This window comes from Marmota monax, unplaced genomic scaffold (assembly GCF_021218885.2).
Source record: "Marmota monax isolate L192 unplaced genomic scaffold, Marmota_monax_Labrador192_F-V1.1 WCK01_AAM20220418_F8-fsc00043, whole genome shotgun sequence".
NCBI classification, from domain to species: Eukaryota; Metazoa; Chordata; class Mammalia; order Rodentia; family Sciuridae; genus Marmota; species Marmota monax.
In genome coordinates this window covers 9230697-9249000 of record NW_026691982.1, presented here as the reverse complement: position 1 = coordinate 9249000, position 18304 = coordinate 9230697, and the positions used below count along the sequence as shown (strand labels likewise).

Genomic DNA, 18304 nt, shown 5'->3' with positions numbered 1-18304 from the left:
TTATACATGACGATAGAATGTATTTTGACATATATACATGGAGTATTACTTCCCATTCTTGTGGTGTACATGATGTAGAGTTACACTGGTCATGTATTCATATATAAACATAGGAAAGTTATGTCTGATTCATTCTACTGTCTTTACTATTCCCAACCCCACTCCTTTCCCTTCCTCCCCCTTTGTATAAACCAGTGAACTTCTATTCTTCCCTCCCACCCCCTTTTTGTATGTTAGTATCCACATATCAGAGAGAACATTTGGCCTTTGGTTTTTTGGTATTGGCTTGTTTAACTTACCATGATAGTCTTTATTGGCAGTTGCCACAATTTCATTCTTCTTTATGGCTGAAATACTTATTTTTTTAAATATATTTTTAGATGTTGATGGACCTTTATTTTCTTCATTTATTTATATGTGATGCTCAGAATTAAACCCAGTGCCTCACATGCAAGGCAAACATTCTCTACCACCGAGCCCCAGGCCAAATACTTCTAATTCTTGGCTAGCCTACTTATGATTAAGAATTATTGGGGCTGGGGTTGTGGCTCAGAGGTAGAGTGCTTACCCAGTGTGTGTGGGGCGCTGGGTTTGATCCTTAGTTACCACATAATAATAAAATAAAGATATTGTGTCTACCTGTAACTTAAAGAAAAAAATGTGAACTACAACCCAGACATGGTGGTGCATTTGTGTAATCCCAGCAATTTGAGAAACTGAGGCAGGAGGATCACAAGTTCAAAGCCATCCTCAGCAGTTCAGTTAGGCACTAAGCAACCTAGCAAGACCTGTCTCAAAAGTAGTGGTGGGGCTGGGGGGTGCCGGGGCTGTGGCTCAATGGTAGAGTGCTTGCCTAGCATGCATGAGGCACTGGGTTCGTTCCTCGGCACCACATTGAAAATAAATTTAAAGAAAGATATTGTGGGGCTGGGGATTTGGCTCAAGCTGTAGTGCGCTCGCCTGGCATGCATGCGGCCCGGGTTCGATCCTCAGCACCACATACAAACAAAGATGTTGTGTCCTCCAAAAACTGAAAAATAAATATTGAAATTCTCTCTCTTTAAAAAAAAAGAAAGAAAGATATTGTGCTGGGAGCCATTAGCCAAGTAGGTATGACAATTTCCTTGCCAGCGTACCCCATGTTGCTGACATTTTGCAGTGACATTGAATGTAGGTGACCTTGCTCAAGGACCAGGGCGGATTAGGGTGTTCCCGGTTTAAGATAATACTGTTTAGGGCGTTCCCAGTTTAGGTTCCAGGTTTAAGGTTTAAGATTATTCCTGCTGGGAATAGGGCGTATCCTGCTGCCTGAGTTCCCCTAGAGTTCTCACGGGATTCAGACAGTATATTTTGGGAGAGAGAAGCCCAGTGGAGGTGGATTTGGGCAGAGAACGTGGATTTCCCCAGAACGTGATTGTAGACGGCTGGTGTGAGTTCGGGAATAAAGAGTTGCTGTCTGAATCTACAAGCTGTGTGGTGGCTCGTGATTGTGTGCCCAGCCAGACTGTGGCATTTGTGCCCAGCCAGGCTGCGGCAATATTGTGTTCATCTACAACTTACAAAAATTTTTTTAATTTAAAAAAAAGCGGGGGCGGGGGGGGGATGGGGCTCCGTGGTTAAGTGCTCCTGGGTTCAATCCCCAATACCAAGAAAAAAAAAATTTTTGTGGACTACAAAGCTGATTGGAAGAGTGAGAGGTGAGGGTGTTGAGGGCCTCGCACCCTGGTGGCGGCCACTCAGAGGCTCCCGCACGTACTCCTCCATGTCCCCGCCTTCCCTCGCGGTGGCCCGCCCCGTCTCCACCTCCCTCCGCAGCCCCAGCGGCCGTCATCTCGCCAGGTCTGGGTGCCCGTGGGAGCGAGCGGCCTGGGGATCCTCGCTGCCCAGGATGCCTCCTCTGGGCGCGGGCTGAAGCCAAAGCAGGCCTGGTCCACAGGTGGCGGAGCAAGGAGCAAACCACTCAGAGGAGGCAAGATAGAGGGGCCAGGCTCCACCCGCTCAGCTGATTGGCTTCTCTGCAGTGATGCTCATTGGGCTGTTTCCCCGCCCTTTCAGACCGCGGAGCTGCTCATTGGGGGACTCTTTTGGCTCCGGCCACGTGACCCAGCCAATCTGCCTCAGGAGTGGGAAAATTTAAAAATGACCTAAGAGTTCTGGTTGAGAGTGCTCCCTGGAAGTGCCGAGAAGTGGCGGTTGGGCTTTCCGGGAATTCCTGGAGAGCTGGGTGGTGCCTCCTGCATGCTAAAAATAAAGTTCGTTCCTGCTTGACAAGTGGCTCCTGAATTGTGCCCAGCCAGACTGCGGCATGAGGGCAGGACTTTAAATTTAGAGCTTTGGTGTAGGATGAAATTTTTGCCAGTTGATAGGGAACTACATAGGTCATTTTTAGATCTTTGCTTTTTACTGTTCTTAAATCCACAGGGAAGAGTCTTGAGAAAGAAGTCTTCCAGAGAAGAGCCTACTTCCTAGAATATAGAAGTCTGGATGTGAGTTCTCTGAGAATCATATGGGAGAGGGAGTATTTCATATGCATTTGTTGTGTTTGGTGCACCTTGAATATCTTACATTCTATTCTCACCAAAGAATTGAATTTGAGAACTTTTGCTAAGAGGGAAAAGGGTTGTCACTCTCAACATAATGAGAGGGAAGTGTCTAGGACTATCTCCCAGCTTTTTTATTTTAGCCTTCTACTCACACTTTTCGAGGGAAATCTGATACAAAAAATTTCTAAGACCTTTTTTTTTTAAAGATTTTTAAAAATTTATATGTGGTGCTGAGAATCGAACCCAGTGTCTCACACATGCTAGGCAAGTGTTCTACCACTAAGCCACAATCCTAGCCCATCTGACCTTTGATAATTGTAGTATAAATCAGGATGATCTCAGCTTTTTTCCATCATATATTTAAGAGTTTGTGTCAGACCAGCTTAATTAACCAGTTATTCCTTTTCTCTTTAGGTTGTAAGATTTCATTGCTTTGGTTTCTTGTTCTTTATTTCCTTGTGGGTAGGATATTTACTGTTTGGGGGGTTTTGGAAGGTAGTGAAGCTAGTTGTATTATCATCCCACCATCTTAATCCCTATCAGGCTATTGATTTCTAGATAGTAATTTTATACCTAGGCACTGTAATAATTCTCTTGCTCTTTGTAGTGGTGTTTCATTTGATTCTTCTTTCTCATACTTTGTTGCATTTGTTAGTAACCTTCAGAATCATGGTACTTTATTACTGATTTTATGGGTTTTTTTTTTGTTTTTGTTTTTGTTTTAATAAAAACGTAATGTCTGTGGGTTTTGTTTTGGTTTTGGTGGTGCTGGGGATTGAACCCAGAGCCTTGTGCATGCTAGGCAAACATTCTACCAACTGAGCTATATCCTCAGCTCTGATTTTAAATGAGAATGATTATGGCATATATACTCACTTATATGAAGCTGGCTTTGGAGTTGAACTTTTTTATATTGATAAAATGTGTTAGGAAATGATGAGTCTACAGAGATGCTGAAGAAGAACATGTTGTAAATGTGGTACTGAACCTTTAGCATGCTAAGCATGCACTCTACTGCTGAGCTACACGCACTGACCCCAAGTCTGATTTAAAACTAGGTGTAATACTAACCACCAATTTTTAGTTTTTCAGAGCTGTATGACTGTAGCAAGCTGAAGATTAAAGAGTGCTCTTTCTAATAGGCAAATATATAGAGACACAAAGTAGATTAAATGATTGGGGCTGGGAGAAAGAGGACAATGGTTATAGAGTTTCTTTCTTGTGATGAATTCTCTAAAATTGACTGCTGTGATGGTTGCACAATTCTGTGAACATAAAAAACAAACATTATATACTATAAGTGAGTGAATTTTAAGATGTGTGGATGATATCTTAGCAAAGTAAATTAAAAAGAATGCCCTTTCTAGTTTTTTGTTCTGTGAGAAGAGGAAAATAGGGCCTAACAACCAAAATAGGATACCATGAAGTTGATACAGCCCTTTTCCAGAAGGATAAGTTTATTCAAATATAAAAGGTCAGACAGAATTGATGTATTTACCACCTTTTTAAGTTTATATAGTTAATATAATTATAATCTCTTTCCTTGAAAATTAACCTCCTAATAAGCTTAATGGATGAATATTAACTGTGATTTCAGTTTTTGTTTGTTTTACAGACTTTTTTAAAAAATAATTCTTAGATGGACACAATACCTTTAGTTTATTTATTTGTTTTTATGTGGTACTGAGGATCGAACCCAGTGCTTCACGCATGCAAGGCAAACGCTCTACCACTGAGCTAGAACCCCAACCCCTCTTTTACAAACTTTTAAACTGATTATTTATATTTGTTTATTTGTTCGTCTCTTCTCTTTCTCTCTCTCTCTTTTTTTTTTTGGTACTGCTGGGCATCAAACCCAGGACCTGACATAGGTACTTTACCATTGACCTATACTCCTAGCAGTTACTTCTTTGCTTTATCTTATTTATTTTGGGATATTAGGGATTGAACCCAGCAGCACTTAACCACTGAACCACCTACCCAGCCCGTTTTTCTATTTTTTTTTTTTTTTTAAGAATTTTAATATTTATTTTTTAGTTTTCGGCGGACACAACATCTTTGTATGTGGTGCTGAGGATCGAACCTGGGCCGCACGCATGCCAGGCAAGCGCGCTACCGCTTGAGCCACATCCCAGCCCCCATTTTTCTATTTTTTATTTTTTATTTTAAGAAGAATCTCGCTAAATTGCTGAGACTGGCTTTGAACTTGGAATCCTCCTGCCTCAGCCTCCCAAGCTGCTGGGATTATAGGCTTGCACTGTGGCACTCTCCCCAACTGCTTTATTTTAATTTTGATTTTATTATTGTAATGAATTGGCTCATCTTGTGTGTGCACAAGCAGAATGCTAGTTTATGTTTGAGAGTGCTAGTGCTTATATACCTGGGGTGGGGTTGGTGCTGGGGATTGAACCCTGGGCCTCAAGCATGTAGGTAAGTGTTCTGTGTTTGAGTTAAACTCCCAACCAAAGGGCTGGCATTGTGGCTCAGCGGTAGTGTGCTTGCCTTGCATGCCGGGGGCATTGGGTTCGATCCTCAGCACCACAGTCAAAATTTGCTCATCTTAAAAAGATAAGTAATATTTAAACATTGTTTTTACATTAATTGCATATAATATCGTGGCTATGAAATAGGTTTTACAGTTAGATTTCTTGAATTTGAACCCTGATTACTTTTTTTAGCCATGAAGACTTGGGCCAGGTCTTCTGATTCTTAGTTTGCTTGTGAAAAAAAATAATAGTTCCTACCTCACTAAGGGAAGTGTTAACTGAGATAATATATTTAACGGTGTATCACTTCTTAGGAATAAATAGTACTTATTACGTGATTGACTGTAACTTATCAACTAAAATTAAGAAAATTTTAGAATGAAAATGTTAGCATATTCCAATACAAGGCATTTAAATGGAATAATGACTGCCTTGTGAAGTGAGTTTTCCTAATTATTGAACACCTGTATAGTTCTACCTGCTTTCACTCTTTTGAGTTTCTACTCTCAGAAAATTGAGGTTAACAATGTATAAGCTACTTTGACTTACTATCTATCATTGATACATACTTATATACATTCCAGTTATACTTATTTTTGCCCCTTGTCATTAAGATGTAAATGAGGGCTGGGGATGTGGCTCAAGCGGTAGCGCGCTCGCCTGGCATGTGTGCGGCTCGGGTTCGATCCTCAGCACCACATACAAACAAAGATGTTGTGTCCGCCGATAACTAAAAAATAAATATTAAAAATTCTCTCTCTCTCACAATCACTCTCTCTTTAAAAAAAAAAAGATGTAAATGATTTTTATATATGGTTAATTTCACATCTTTTCCTATCTGCTTAAGAGCTGTGCTCCTTCAGTTACTCATTTTTGTAGATTCTTTAACTATTGTCTGCTGGATTTCTTCATCATCATAGCTTATTATGTAATAGTAACACAAAAATGTTTGTTGAGTATAACAAGAATAGTTAAGAATTTGTGGGGGCTGGGGATGTAGCTCAGTTGGTAGAGCACTTGCCTTGCATGCACAAGGCCCTGGGTTCCCCAGCACCACCAAATAAATAAGAATTTGTGGCCTAGGGCTAGGGATATATTGCTGTGGTACAGTGCCTGTCTAGCATGCATGAAAGTCTGGGTTCAATCTCCAGTATCCCCAAAAAAAGAGAGAAGAAAAGAACTTGTGAGCTAGTAGCTAGGTTTACCTAAATTATACCTATCATCATGATGAATAGCTTTAAGTGAATACTATAATTGAGTAGATTATTTTAAATATCTTTTAATTGTAAATGGACACAATATCTTACACACATATAAAACACACACACATATATGTGTGTATGTGTGTTTTATATGTATATATGTGTATGGTTTGTTTTTTTTTTTTTTTTGGTTAGTGCTGGGGATTGAACTCATGGCCTTGTGCATGCTAGGCAAGCACTCTACCAACTGAGCTACATCCCTAGTCCCATTTATTTATTTATTTTAGTTTTCGGCGGATACGACATCTTTGTTTGTATGTGGTGCTGAGGATCGAACCCAAGCCGCATGCATGCCAGGCGAGCGCGCTACCGCTTGAGCCACATCCCCAGCCCTCCATCAAACTCTTAACCAATTTTTTTTTTTTTTTTAACAGGAGAGGAAAAACTGGAATGAGTATTTGTTTTTTCTCTAAAAGTTGAGGTAATAAATCATATATTTTAATGCAAAAAAAAGGTAATAGGATTTTTTTTTTCTTTTGTCTGTCTCCTACAGGTTCTTTGGCATGGATGATTTTTCAGTGGGAGGATTAGAATTGACCAACCAGATTCCTGCTTTGTTAGGGAGTACGGCCATGGCAGCTAAACTCATGGACATAGAAAATACACGTGGTGATCCAGTTAGTCCTTTAGTAAATAGATCTAGAAACTCATCAGTGGAAGATGATGATGATGTTGTGTTTATTGAATCTGTACAACCTCCTTCAATTTCTACAATAGCCGATCAAAGAAATTTTATATTGGCATCATCAAAACATGAAAAACCACAAGGAAATCATTCCATGTTCCTGACGCCTTCAAAAGATTTGGCTTCTCAGAAGGGAAGTATGTGTGAGACAATTGTTATTGATGATGAAGAGGACATAGAAACAAATGGAGGAGAGGAGAAAAATTCTTCCAATTTTACTGAGTGGGGACTTCCTGCAACTAAAAATAATACCAAAGATTTGGATTTCTCCACTTCAAGTCTTTCAAGAAGTAAGGTAAATGCAGGAATGGGTTATAGTGTTATCACAACAGAATCGACTCTGAGATACATTTTACTAATATTACAACCTTAGAAACAGTGTAATGCTGGGCGAGATATGAACTTAATGATTACACATATAACATCACTGTAGAATACCAACTTGGGAGATATCGCTAAAGGACTTCAGTCAAGTAATTTTGGTGTTAATATACAAACATACACCCCATCTTTAACTTCACAGACCAAGACTGGAGTAAGACCTTTTAATCCTGGTAGAATGAATGTGGCAGTAGATGTATTTCAGAATGGAGGATTTCCAACTCATCATAATCCTGGTAAGCAGTAGGCGATATTATTTACCTTCTACATCAAGTGAATAAACTTTTAGCTATATTTAATGCTTATTTATATCTATTTACATTCTGTATGAAATATTTCTCTTGTCTTTAATATTAAGGCAGTATATTGCCAGGTGCAGTAGCACACTCCTGTAATCCCAGTGTCTCGGGAGACTGAGGGAGGAAGATCATGAGTTCAAAGCCAGCCTCAGCAATGGCAAAGTGCTAAGTGTCTCTAAATAAAGTACAAGATAGAGTTGGGAATGTGGCTTGGTGGTTGAGTGCCCCTGAGTTTAATCCCCAGTACCGCTCCCCCCCCCAAAAAAAAAAACAGTATATTTTACATAATAAAACTGTACAGTCTACTTGGTCTCTGAAATTTTAGGAAGTTAATCCTATTTTACCCAATGTGATTTACATCTAAAGTGTTTTAATTTAAAACCTTCATAACTACTACTACCCTTGTTTATTTTAATATGAAGATTGTAGGGTTGAGGCTGTACCTTAATAAACCATGTACTTAATATATCTAAGGCCCAAGGTTCAGTCCCCAGTAGCAGAAATAATAAATAAACAAATAAGTAAATATTGTAGAATAAAAAGATGGATAGTGAACAAAATAATATGTAATATCAAATTTTAATTTGTAAGTATATAACTTGATGTTTTAGTTTTTGCTTTTTAATTATTTACTTTGGGGCTGGTTGTCTATGATTTTAGTTTTTAAATCACCATTTTATTAGTTGCTTGATTTTAGAAGTTGGAATGTTTTAGAGAAATTTATTTTAAAATCTTTTATGTGTAGAGTCTTTTTTTGATAGATATAGCAAGTTATTTTAAATATTAGCAATTCCTTTTTGTGGCTTTTCTATTACTTAAGTGGGGTTTGGGGGTGGCAGGATTGGTAATGGATTTTTTTACCATTTTAATGCCCTTTAGCCTGTTGAATTTTTTAAAAAATAACTGAAAAGAAACCAGAACCTAAGAACCTAATTCTGTTACTGCTTTACTGGAATGCCAGTTTTTTCTTTATATTTTTAATCTTTTCCTCTGTTATGAGAATACTATATGATTATTACAGAATATTTGGAAGAAACCATGGTTAGAAATAAAGACATATCTGTCTTCTTATTCCAACATCTAGAAGTGATCTCTGTTAAGTTTCTGGTTTGTGTACTTTCAGACTTCTGTGATTTAAAAAAATATATATATAATTTAAAGTATATCATGGATAATTTTATATCACATTAGTATACTCAATCTAAATTGTAGTATTTTGTGTCTTTTAAAATATATAAATACAGTTGTTAGTGGTCACAGACTATTCTTTTGTCTGAGGTACTTATTCCCCTACTTTCTTTTTTTTTTTTTTTTTTTTTTAGCATTTATATATAGTTTCCCAATTTTGACTTTTGAAACAATACACTTGAGTAAATTATCATTTATAATTTTTAATTATTTCCATAGAGTATTTGTTATATGGTTTATATATGAGGTATCCCCCAAAAGCTCATGTGTGAGACAATGCAAAAAAATTAAGAGTAGGCATGGTGGTGCACACCTGTAATCCCAGCATCTCTGGAGGCTGAGGCATGAGGATCTCAAGTTTGAGGTCAGCCTAAGCAATTTAGCAAGATCTTATCTCAAAATATAAAGGGCTGGAGATGGTTAAGCACCTGGATTTAATTTAACAAGATCTTATCTCAAAATAAAAAGGGCCTCATAGTTAAGCACCTGGATTCAATCTTTAAAACTACAAAAGAAAAAACCTGGTTGGAGAAAGGACTAGTTTTAGTCTTTTTAGAGAGTTATACATAGTTTTCTTTTGATATAGCATCTATACTAGACAATTAGTAGTTTTTAAAGGTTCTTAAAAAGTGGAATCTTGGGACTGGGGATGTGACTCAATGGTAGAGAACTTGCTTGGCATGCACTGTAATTTAAAAAAAAAGGTGAATCTGACTATATATAACTATGTAAAACTATGTATAACTCTCTAAAAAGACTAAAAATAGTCCTGTCTCCTACCAGGTTTTTCCTTTTGTGGTTTTAAGGATTGAATCCAGGTGCTTAACCATGAGGCACATCCCCAGCCCTTTTTATTTTGCTTTAATGAGTTTTTATACTCTATTATCTTGAAACCCACCTTTGTATGATTTAGTGTATTGGTTATTTGGAACACAATGGTTCACTGAGTTGCACAAGATCATTTTAAATGTTGACAGTTCAGAAACCTTGTCAAAATCTCAGTGGTAGAAGTTTTCAAAAATGCCGATTTTCACTTAAAAACTTAAATTTTTTCATCATTAACAAATACTGTCAGTTTTCTTGACGTGAAAGATTCATTTCATTCATTTTAAGAAAAGGTTTCCTGCCAAGCAGTCTGGCACACTCATGTAATCCCCACTACTCAGGAGACTGAGGCAGGAGGATCACAAGTTGAAGGCCAGCCTCAGCAACTTAGTAAGACCCTGTCTCAGGAAAAAAAGTCTGGGGAGGGCTGGAATGTGACTGAGTGGTAAAGTGCCTCTGAGTTCAATGCCAAGTACCCAAACAACAAAAACAAAAAGTATGGGCTGGGGATGTGGCTCAAGCGGTAACACGCTCGCCTGGCATGCGTGCGGCCCAGGTTCAATCCTCAGCACCACATACAAAGATGTTGTGTCCGCCGAAAACTAAAAAAAAAAAAAAAATTAAAAAAAAATTCTCTCTCTCTCTCTCTCTCTCTCTCTCTCTCTCTTAAAAAGTATTTCCCAATAGCCATAGTTTATCATTCCAAGTCAGTAGTAATTCCATGAAAATGGTTTAGTTTACTTTCAGTACATCAAATGTGCAACTGCTTATTTTTTGTTTTTAAAAGAGACAAGTAATTTTTACTGTTTCATAAAAGATATCTATTGTGTAATGGAGAATTTGGGGCTGAGAGATAGAAAGCTTGCTTAACTGCATATAAGATGTACAAGGTCCTAGGTTCAATCACTAGCACTAGGGGATGAGGGGGTTTTGATTGGCCTTTGTCCCTGATTCCTGGAGGGGAGTCTTAAGTCCCAGGAGTTTCCAGAATATTACAAGTATGGTTGTTAATTCATGATCTCTTAGATTTATGCTGAGATGAGATGATACAGGATAGCTATGTGATTAATGAATTGGATTTTTTTTTTTTTTTTTTCATTTGGGGGAACAGGAATGGGGGATTGGACTCAGGGCCTCAAGACACTCTACTACTAAGCTATATCCCCTGCTCTTTTTTTTTTAAAGACAGGGTTTCGCGAAAAGACAGGGTCTGGCGGAGTTGTCCATGCTGGCCTTGAACTTTGAATCCTCTGTCTGGGGATATAGCTCAGTAGTAAAGCAGTTACCTAGCATGCAAATATGCTGTGGGTTTTATTCCTAGTACCACAAGTTAATTAATTAAAATAAAACCTTATCTTGTTCTTATCTTCCTCAGGGAAGCATTGGGCATGTTTCATTCAAGTATTTCATCAGCATGTATCAAATATAAGTTTAAGATTTATTTAATGGTTTGCTATTTGCAGGTTTTCTAGTCTTTGCAATTGTAAACCAGGTTTTTCATGAACATCTTTTAGGTTTAGATATTTATTTATTTATTTTTGGTACTTGTGATTGAACCCAGGGGCACTTAACCACTGAGCAATATCTCCAGCCCTTTCTATTTTTGAGATAGGGTCTCACTAAATTGCTTAGAGCCTCACTAAGTTTATGAAGCTAGCCTTGAACTTTCAATCCTCCTGCCTCAGCCTCCTAAGCACCGGAACCAGTGGCATATTTCTTTTCTTGAAAAGTTTCTAGAAGTACATTTTGCAGACAAAATGTCAATTTTTTTTTTTTTTTTTTTTTAATGTTGAGGATTGAACCCAGGACCTCGAACACATTAGGCAAGCACTCTACCACTGCGCTATGACCCCAAATTTATATTTTGTTCTTGTCATCCCTTTATCTTACTAATTCATACCTGTATTTTGTATTTCTAATATTTTCTCATTACATGAAATATTATTGATTTTTAAAATGTAAAAGCACTAAATGATTCATTTGATACCCATAAATAAGTGAAGCAGAAAGTTTCCATAACTACACTTGAACTGTAGTCGTTTATGATATATGACAATTTCTATTGTCTATGAAGTATGGACTGAACTTACATCATTCCTGAGTTCTGTAAAGATCTACTTTTGAAGACAAAACTTAAGAGAACAGTATCCTTGAAATAATAAGATTTATTCTAGAGCTGCAGGCATGGTGGCTGTAATCCCAGCAGTTTGGGAGGCTGAGGCAGAAGTAACCCAAATTCCAAGCCAGCCACAGCAATTTAGCAAGGTTCTAAGCAACTTAGGGAGACTCTGTCTAAAAAAAAAAAAAAAAGTGCTGGGGATGTGGCTCAGTGAATAAGCACCCCTGGGTTCGTTCAATCCCTGGTGCTTAAAAAAAAAAAAAAAAGATTTAATTTAGAATTCTAAAGAAAATGTTCATAATTCTAAAGAAAATGTTCATAAGTTTATCAGGTGAAGGTAATGGTTAATATTTGAAGCTTTCTTTGAGATTAAGTCACTTCTAAGGCAATGTCAGTATAACTAATAGAAAATTTGCTAAAAAACAATGTGATTTAAGGCAGGCATGGTAATGTAGGCCTGTAATCCTATCTACTTTGGAAGCCAAGGCAGGAGGATCGTAAGTTTGAAGCCAGCCATGGCAATTTAGCGAGACCCTGTCTAAAAATAAAATAAAAAGGCCTGGGGTATAGCTTAGTGGTAGATCCTCGAACTGGGTTCAACCCTAGTACTGAAAAAAGAGAAGGCAAGTAGGGAGTGGAGTAAGGAACCAAGACAAGAAATGTGATTTAGTGAGGCTAATGGGGGATGGAGTGAGATGATACATTCAGTTTTAGACAACTGAATATGAGATGATGTAACAGCATATCTATCCAATCGTTTCCAGATGCTGTGCATGAACCAGAGTGCATTATTAATATGAATATGCAGTAATGAGAAGGAAGATACACTTGTGATTATGTCTTCTTTTAATTCCAGTAAATTTTCTAAGAGTTGGAAATGCTAACACAAAGAATTAGTCCTAAATTGTGATTTAAGATGTCAGGAGTCTCATTTATGTTTTTCTTTTCTTTTTTTGTTTTGTTTTAATATTTTTTTAGTTTTAGTTGGACACAATACCTTTATTTTATTTATTCATTTTTATGTGATGCTGAGGATCGAACCCAGGGCCTTGCATGTACTAGGCAAATATTGAGCCACAACCCCAGCCCTCATTTATGTTTCTTAAGGATTGGTTGAAAGAAAAGGTTTATTAGGGATATCGGGGGCGGGGGTTAACACAAGGGGAAATTTGCCATTGTGCTACATCCTCAGTCCTTTATTTTGCTTAGGGCCTCACTAAGTTGCTGAGGCTGGCCTTGAAATTTCGATCCTTCTGTCTCAGCTTTCCAAGCTTCTGGGATTACAGGTGTGAACCACTGCACCTGGCAAAAAGACATGTTTCAAGTAAAAGATTTTGTCATTTGTCCTGTGTCACTGGACTGTCAAGTTAGGCTAATTCAGAAGTCTTTTGGAGGTGAATATGAGATTATTTGGGGTCTATGGGCTGTGATATAAAACCAGATTATCTATTTGGTGACTTTCAATGATTTCAGAATTGCATTATAAACATATAAATGCTGACTCTTTTCGGGTGCTGGGGATTGAACCCAGGGCCTTATGCATGGGAGGCAAGCACTCTACCAGCTAAGCTATATCCCCAGCCCTAAATACTGACTCGTTTAAAGTAACAATAACAATTTTGCTTAGTGTATATTGTTTTTCTTAACATATCCCTAATTATGAAAGGCTGGTATCAAAATCCACAGTATAAATTAAGAGTAGAATCGAGGCATGGCATGGTGGTAAACTTATGTAATCTTAGCTACTCAAGAGGCTGAGGCAGGAGAATTGCAAGTTCAGAGTCAGCAGGTGCAATTTAGCAAGGCCCTGTCTCAAATTGGGAAAAAAAGGACTAAGAATATAATAGTTTATTGGTAGAGTACCAATGGGTTCAGTCCCCAGTACCACCATTTAAAAAACAAATTTTTTTTAATTGCTCTTGCCATCATTATTATGTTTTTATTACATTATAAATATTTTGTACATGATACTGATTCTAGGGAGTCGCATTTCTGATAACTAGGTAATTCCTATGCCTCTTACTGAGAATAAATAGGAGAAAAAGAAAAAGTATATAAAATATCTGTTGAAGACCATCATAGAGCTAACAAATACAGTGAAAAATGTTGGAGTTCTAAGACCTAAGAGAAGAAACCTCAGAGAAATAATTCTAATACTTAGTACTCCATTTATCCTTCATGAATATGTGTTCATTACCAGAAAAGGCTCTTGAGGAGTTAAGTAGTTTTTTGATAGACTTCACTGGAGACTCCCAAAGAGAGGTGCTTGTAGAAACTTCTTTCCAGGGCTGGGGTTGTGGCTCAGTGGTAGAACACTTGCCTAGCATGTGCACATGCCTAGTGAGGCCCTGGGTTCCAGTCTCAGTACCACATATAAATAAAATAAAGGTCCATTTACAACTAAAATAAATATATATTTTTTTAAAAAAAGGGGGGCTGGGGTTGTAGCTCAGTTGTGGAGTGCTTGCCTTGTATGCATGAGGCACTGGGTTCGATCCTCAGCACCACATAAAAATAAATAAAGAAAAATAAAGGTATTGTGTCCATCTACAGCTAAAAAAAAAAAAAAATTTAAAAAAGAAAAAAGAAACTCCTTTCCAGCTTTTGAATTAGAATGATGACAATATTCAGAGCCTTAGGCATTTTTTTGTTTGTTTTGCAGTTTTTCATATAAAAATAAATAGTGTCTGCAAGGTCCTGGGTTTAAAACCTGGCACCACAATATTAACAAAAATAATTAAAAAATAACCAGAGCTGGGTGTCATGACACATGCCTGTAATCCCAGCAACTTGGGAACCTGAGACAGGAGGATTGCTAGTTCAAAGCCAGCCTCAGCAATTTAGTGAAGTAACCAGAAATATGAGGAGGTTAGGCCATATCAAGAGGGGGAAAAAAGCAGACAATAGAAGTAAGCATGCAGGGTTTCAGGATAATAGGGTTGGGCTGGGGGTATATTTGAGTGGTAGAGCACTTGCTATCATGCACAGAGCCCTGGCTTCAATCTCCAGCACCTCACACCCCACCCTCCAAAAAAGATAATAGGGCTAACAAACACAAATTTTAAGAAACTATAGATTGGACACAGCTAAAGAGAGTACAAATGAACTGTAAGATGTATCATTGAAGGTTATTGAGACCCAAAGCTGTAGAAAACACAGAAAAGAATGTAAGAGGACTATCACAATTGACTAAAAGAATAAGTAATTAGTGTTCCAAAAAGAAGAGGATAGATGGAGCCAAAAAAATACAATTTGGTAATTTTCTTTTTTCTTTTTTTTTTAAGAGAGAGAATCTTTAATATTTATTTTTTAGTTTTTGGCAGACACAACATCTTTGTATGTGGTGCTGAGGATATAACTCAGGCCGCACGCATGCCCCTGGTGATTTTCTAAAATGAAAAAAACGTTAACTTAAAAATTCAAGTACCTTACCCGTGCATGAAATAAAGTCCATTGACAACTAAGAAAATTAAAAAAAAAATAGGGCTGGGGATGTGGCTCAGAGGTCAAGTGCTCCTTGTTCAATCCCCAGTACTTACCTCCCCACCCCCACAAAAAAAGAAATTCAAGCACCTTTACAAATTCCAGTTAGAGTAAACTATAAAAAGACATGTACAGGGGCTGGGGCTGTAGCTCAGTGGTTGGGTGCTTGCCTAGCATGGGTGAGGCACTGGGTTAGCACCACATGAAAAATAAAGTTTAAAAAAATATATATTTAGGGGCTGGGGTTGTGGCTCAGTGGTAGAATACTCGCCTAGTGTGATGCACTGGGTTCAATCCTCGGCACCATATGAAAAAATAAAGAAAGAAAATAAAGGTATTGTCCAACTACAACTAAAAATATATATAAATATTTAAATATATATATTTTAAACCTTTATTTGTTTATTTATTTTTATGTGGTGCTAAGGCTCGAACCCAGTGCCTTGCATGTGCTAGACGAGCACTCTACTGCTGAGCCATAACCCCCGCCCTTTTAAAAACTGCATATTAAAAAAAAAAAAAGACATATACAGCCTGCCACAGTGGCACATGCCTATAAATCCCAATTATTCAGGAAGTTGAGGTGGGAAGGTCATAAGTTTGTTTTGTTTTTTTAAATTGTTGTCTTTGTCATAATGAATTTTTTTATTCATTTATTTATATGCATTGCTAAGGACCAGTGCTTCTCACATGCAAAGCAAATGCTCTACCACCAGGCTATAGCCCCAGCCCCAAGTTTGAGGCCAGCCTCAACAACTTAGTGAGATCCTGTCTCAAAATAACTAATAACAAGGACTGGTAATGTAGCTCCATGTTAAAGGGCCCCTGGGTTCAATCCTGAGTACCTAAAATTAATAAATGAGTAAGTTGGAAAAAAAATACAAATATCATAGTAAGAAATGGGGAAAAAATTCAAATGTTCATCAATAGCAAGAATGAATAATAATACAGTAATATTGGTCATGCAAGGAATAGTCAACAATAATTAGAAGAATGATCTTGGGGATAAAGATGTAACTCAGTGCAAAAGCATTTGCCTAGCACTCATGAAGCCTTGTGTTTGATCTCTGTGTTGCAAAAAGAAAAGGGAAAGAATATCTTGCTGCATGCAGTGGGGGTGAGCCTTAACTGATAAAATATAGAGCTAAGGAAACTAAACATAAAAGTACGAACTATGTGATTTTGTGTATGTGAAATTTAAAATAAGACAAAACTAATCTTTGGTGTTGTGGGCATGTAATCCTGGGTACTTAGGAGCCTGAAGCAGGAGAAGTGCAAGTTCCAGGCCAGTCTGGGTAACTTAGGCCCTTGTGGGGGAGGGTTTAAGGTCTGGAGATATAGCTTAATGGTAGAGCATTTGTCTAGTAGTATGTGTGAAGCCCAGGGTTCAGTGTTCAGCACCACACACACACAAAAAGAGAGAAGTTAATCTTTGACCTATTAAATGTGAAGGGAGTAACTGATAGTCAAGAGCTAAAAGAAAAGCTTTTGGAATATTAGAAATATTCTGTATATTTATCTAGATAATAGTTGTGCAAGTTTATACAATGCTAGAAAAAATAATTAGCTTCTGCACTTAAGATTCTTAGATTTTAGTGAAATATCTTAGGGTTTTTAAAACAATGAAACATTTTAAAACATGAAATCTCTTAAACATCAATATTATATGATTAAACAAGTAACAGGTCCTATAATAAAACATTATTGTTAGAGGCTGTGTATGAATTATGGGTTTGTTTGAGCAATCATGAGGCGAGGTAGGGGGGATGGGGAGTGGTTGTCCTGTGCTTTTCTGAGAACTCCTGGTGTGAATCCACCAGTTGCAGATTGCTCAAATCAAAGCTGACACCTTACCTTAGTTCAAAGCCCTAGGTTAAAAAGCAGCCTTGGAAGGTGGGCGGAACCTCCCTAGTCCCAAACAACTTGTTTTTCTCATACTTATCCTGTTTTCCTCATCTTTTTCCTCAAGAAGCCTGCCATACTAAAACCTTTTGATGTATTTCCCCTTAAATAAAGATTTGGGGCCTTTTTCCTTGTTCAGCTGTAATCCCTGCCAGGGCTAGGAAACTTGCCAGGCCTCTACTTTGAAAACTATTTTCTGCCTCTTTTGTTCTTTATTTATTATTTTCACACCTCCAAGCAGGAATCTGCTCTCTTGGGGTGCTGGTAACCCCGATACATTAGCATCAGAATACCTTTCATAAAAAATTATTTTGTAAATCAAACTTGCAATTTTTTTATTTGTTCTGTTTAGTTATACATGACAGTAGAATGTATTTCGGCAGATTATACATACATAGAGTATAACATTCTATTTAGGATCCCACTCTTGTGGTTGTACATGATGTGGAGTTACCCTGGTTGTGTATTCAAATACAAGGCCAGGAAAGTTATGACTGATTAATTCTACTATCTTTCCTATTTCCTTCTCCTCTCCCTTTCCTTCATTTCCTTTTGTCTAATCCAATGGATTTCTGTTATTCCCTTCCCCAGCCTCCCTTGTTTTGGATTAGCATCCACAAATCAGAGAAAACATTTGGCCTTTGGTTTTTTGGGAATGGCTTATTTCAGTTAGCATGATAGTCTCCAGTTCCATCCATTTACCGGAAAATGCCATCATTTCATTCTTTAATGCTGAGTAATAATTCCATTGTGAATTATTACCACATTTTCTTTTCTTGCTTGTTCTCGTTTAGTTTTATCTGTAAATGAAAATAAGACAAAATAAGAAACAGTAGGTAGCAATTGAGGAAAGAATATAGGTATGGTTGTTAGTGCTAGTAATGTTGTTAAGAGGCCCTTGGAACAGTTGGAGGGAACCGATGGCCCCCTCTTTGTAATAACAAAAAGCTTCTTTTTGGTACCAGGAATTCAACCCAAGTGCTTAACCACTGAGCCACATCCTCTGCTGTTTTTATATTTTTTGTTTTGAGACAGGGTCTCACTAAGTTGCTTGGGGCCTTGCTAAATTGCTAAGGTTGTCTTTGAATTCATAATCCTCCTGCCTCAGCCTCCTGAGCCACTGGAATTACA

The 18304-nt window shown here is 37.6% G+C and overlaps 1 protein-coding gene across 1 annotated transcript in view; it reads left to right on the top strand.

Moving 5' to 3' along the window:
- Positions 1 to 18304, top strand: part of LOC124094607 (zinc finger MYM-type protein 5) — a 36929-nt gene that overhangs the window by 3257 nt on the left and 15368 nt on the right. Inside the window, exons 3-4 of the mRNA XM_058580612.1 lie at positions 6785 to 7271; positions 7500 to 7593. Coding sequence (XP_058436595.1) covers positions 6785 to 7271; positions 7500 to 7593 — 581 coding nt within the window. The remainder of the gene's footprint in view (positions 1 to 6784; positions 7272 to 7499; positions 7594 to 18304) is intronic.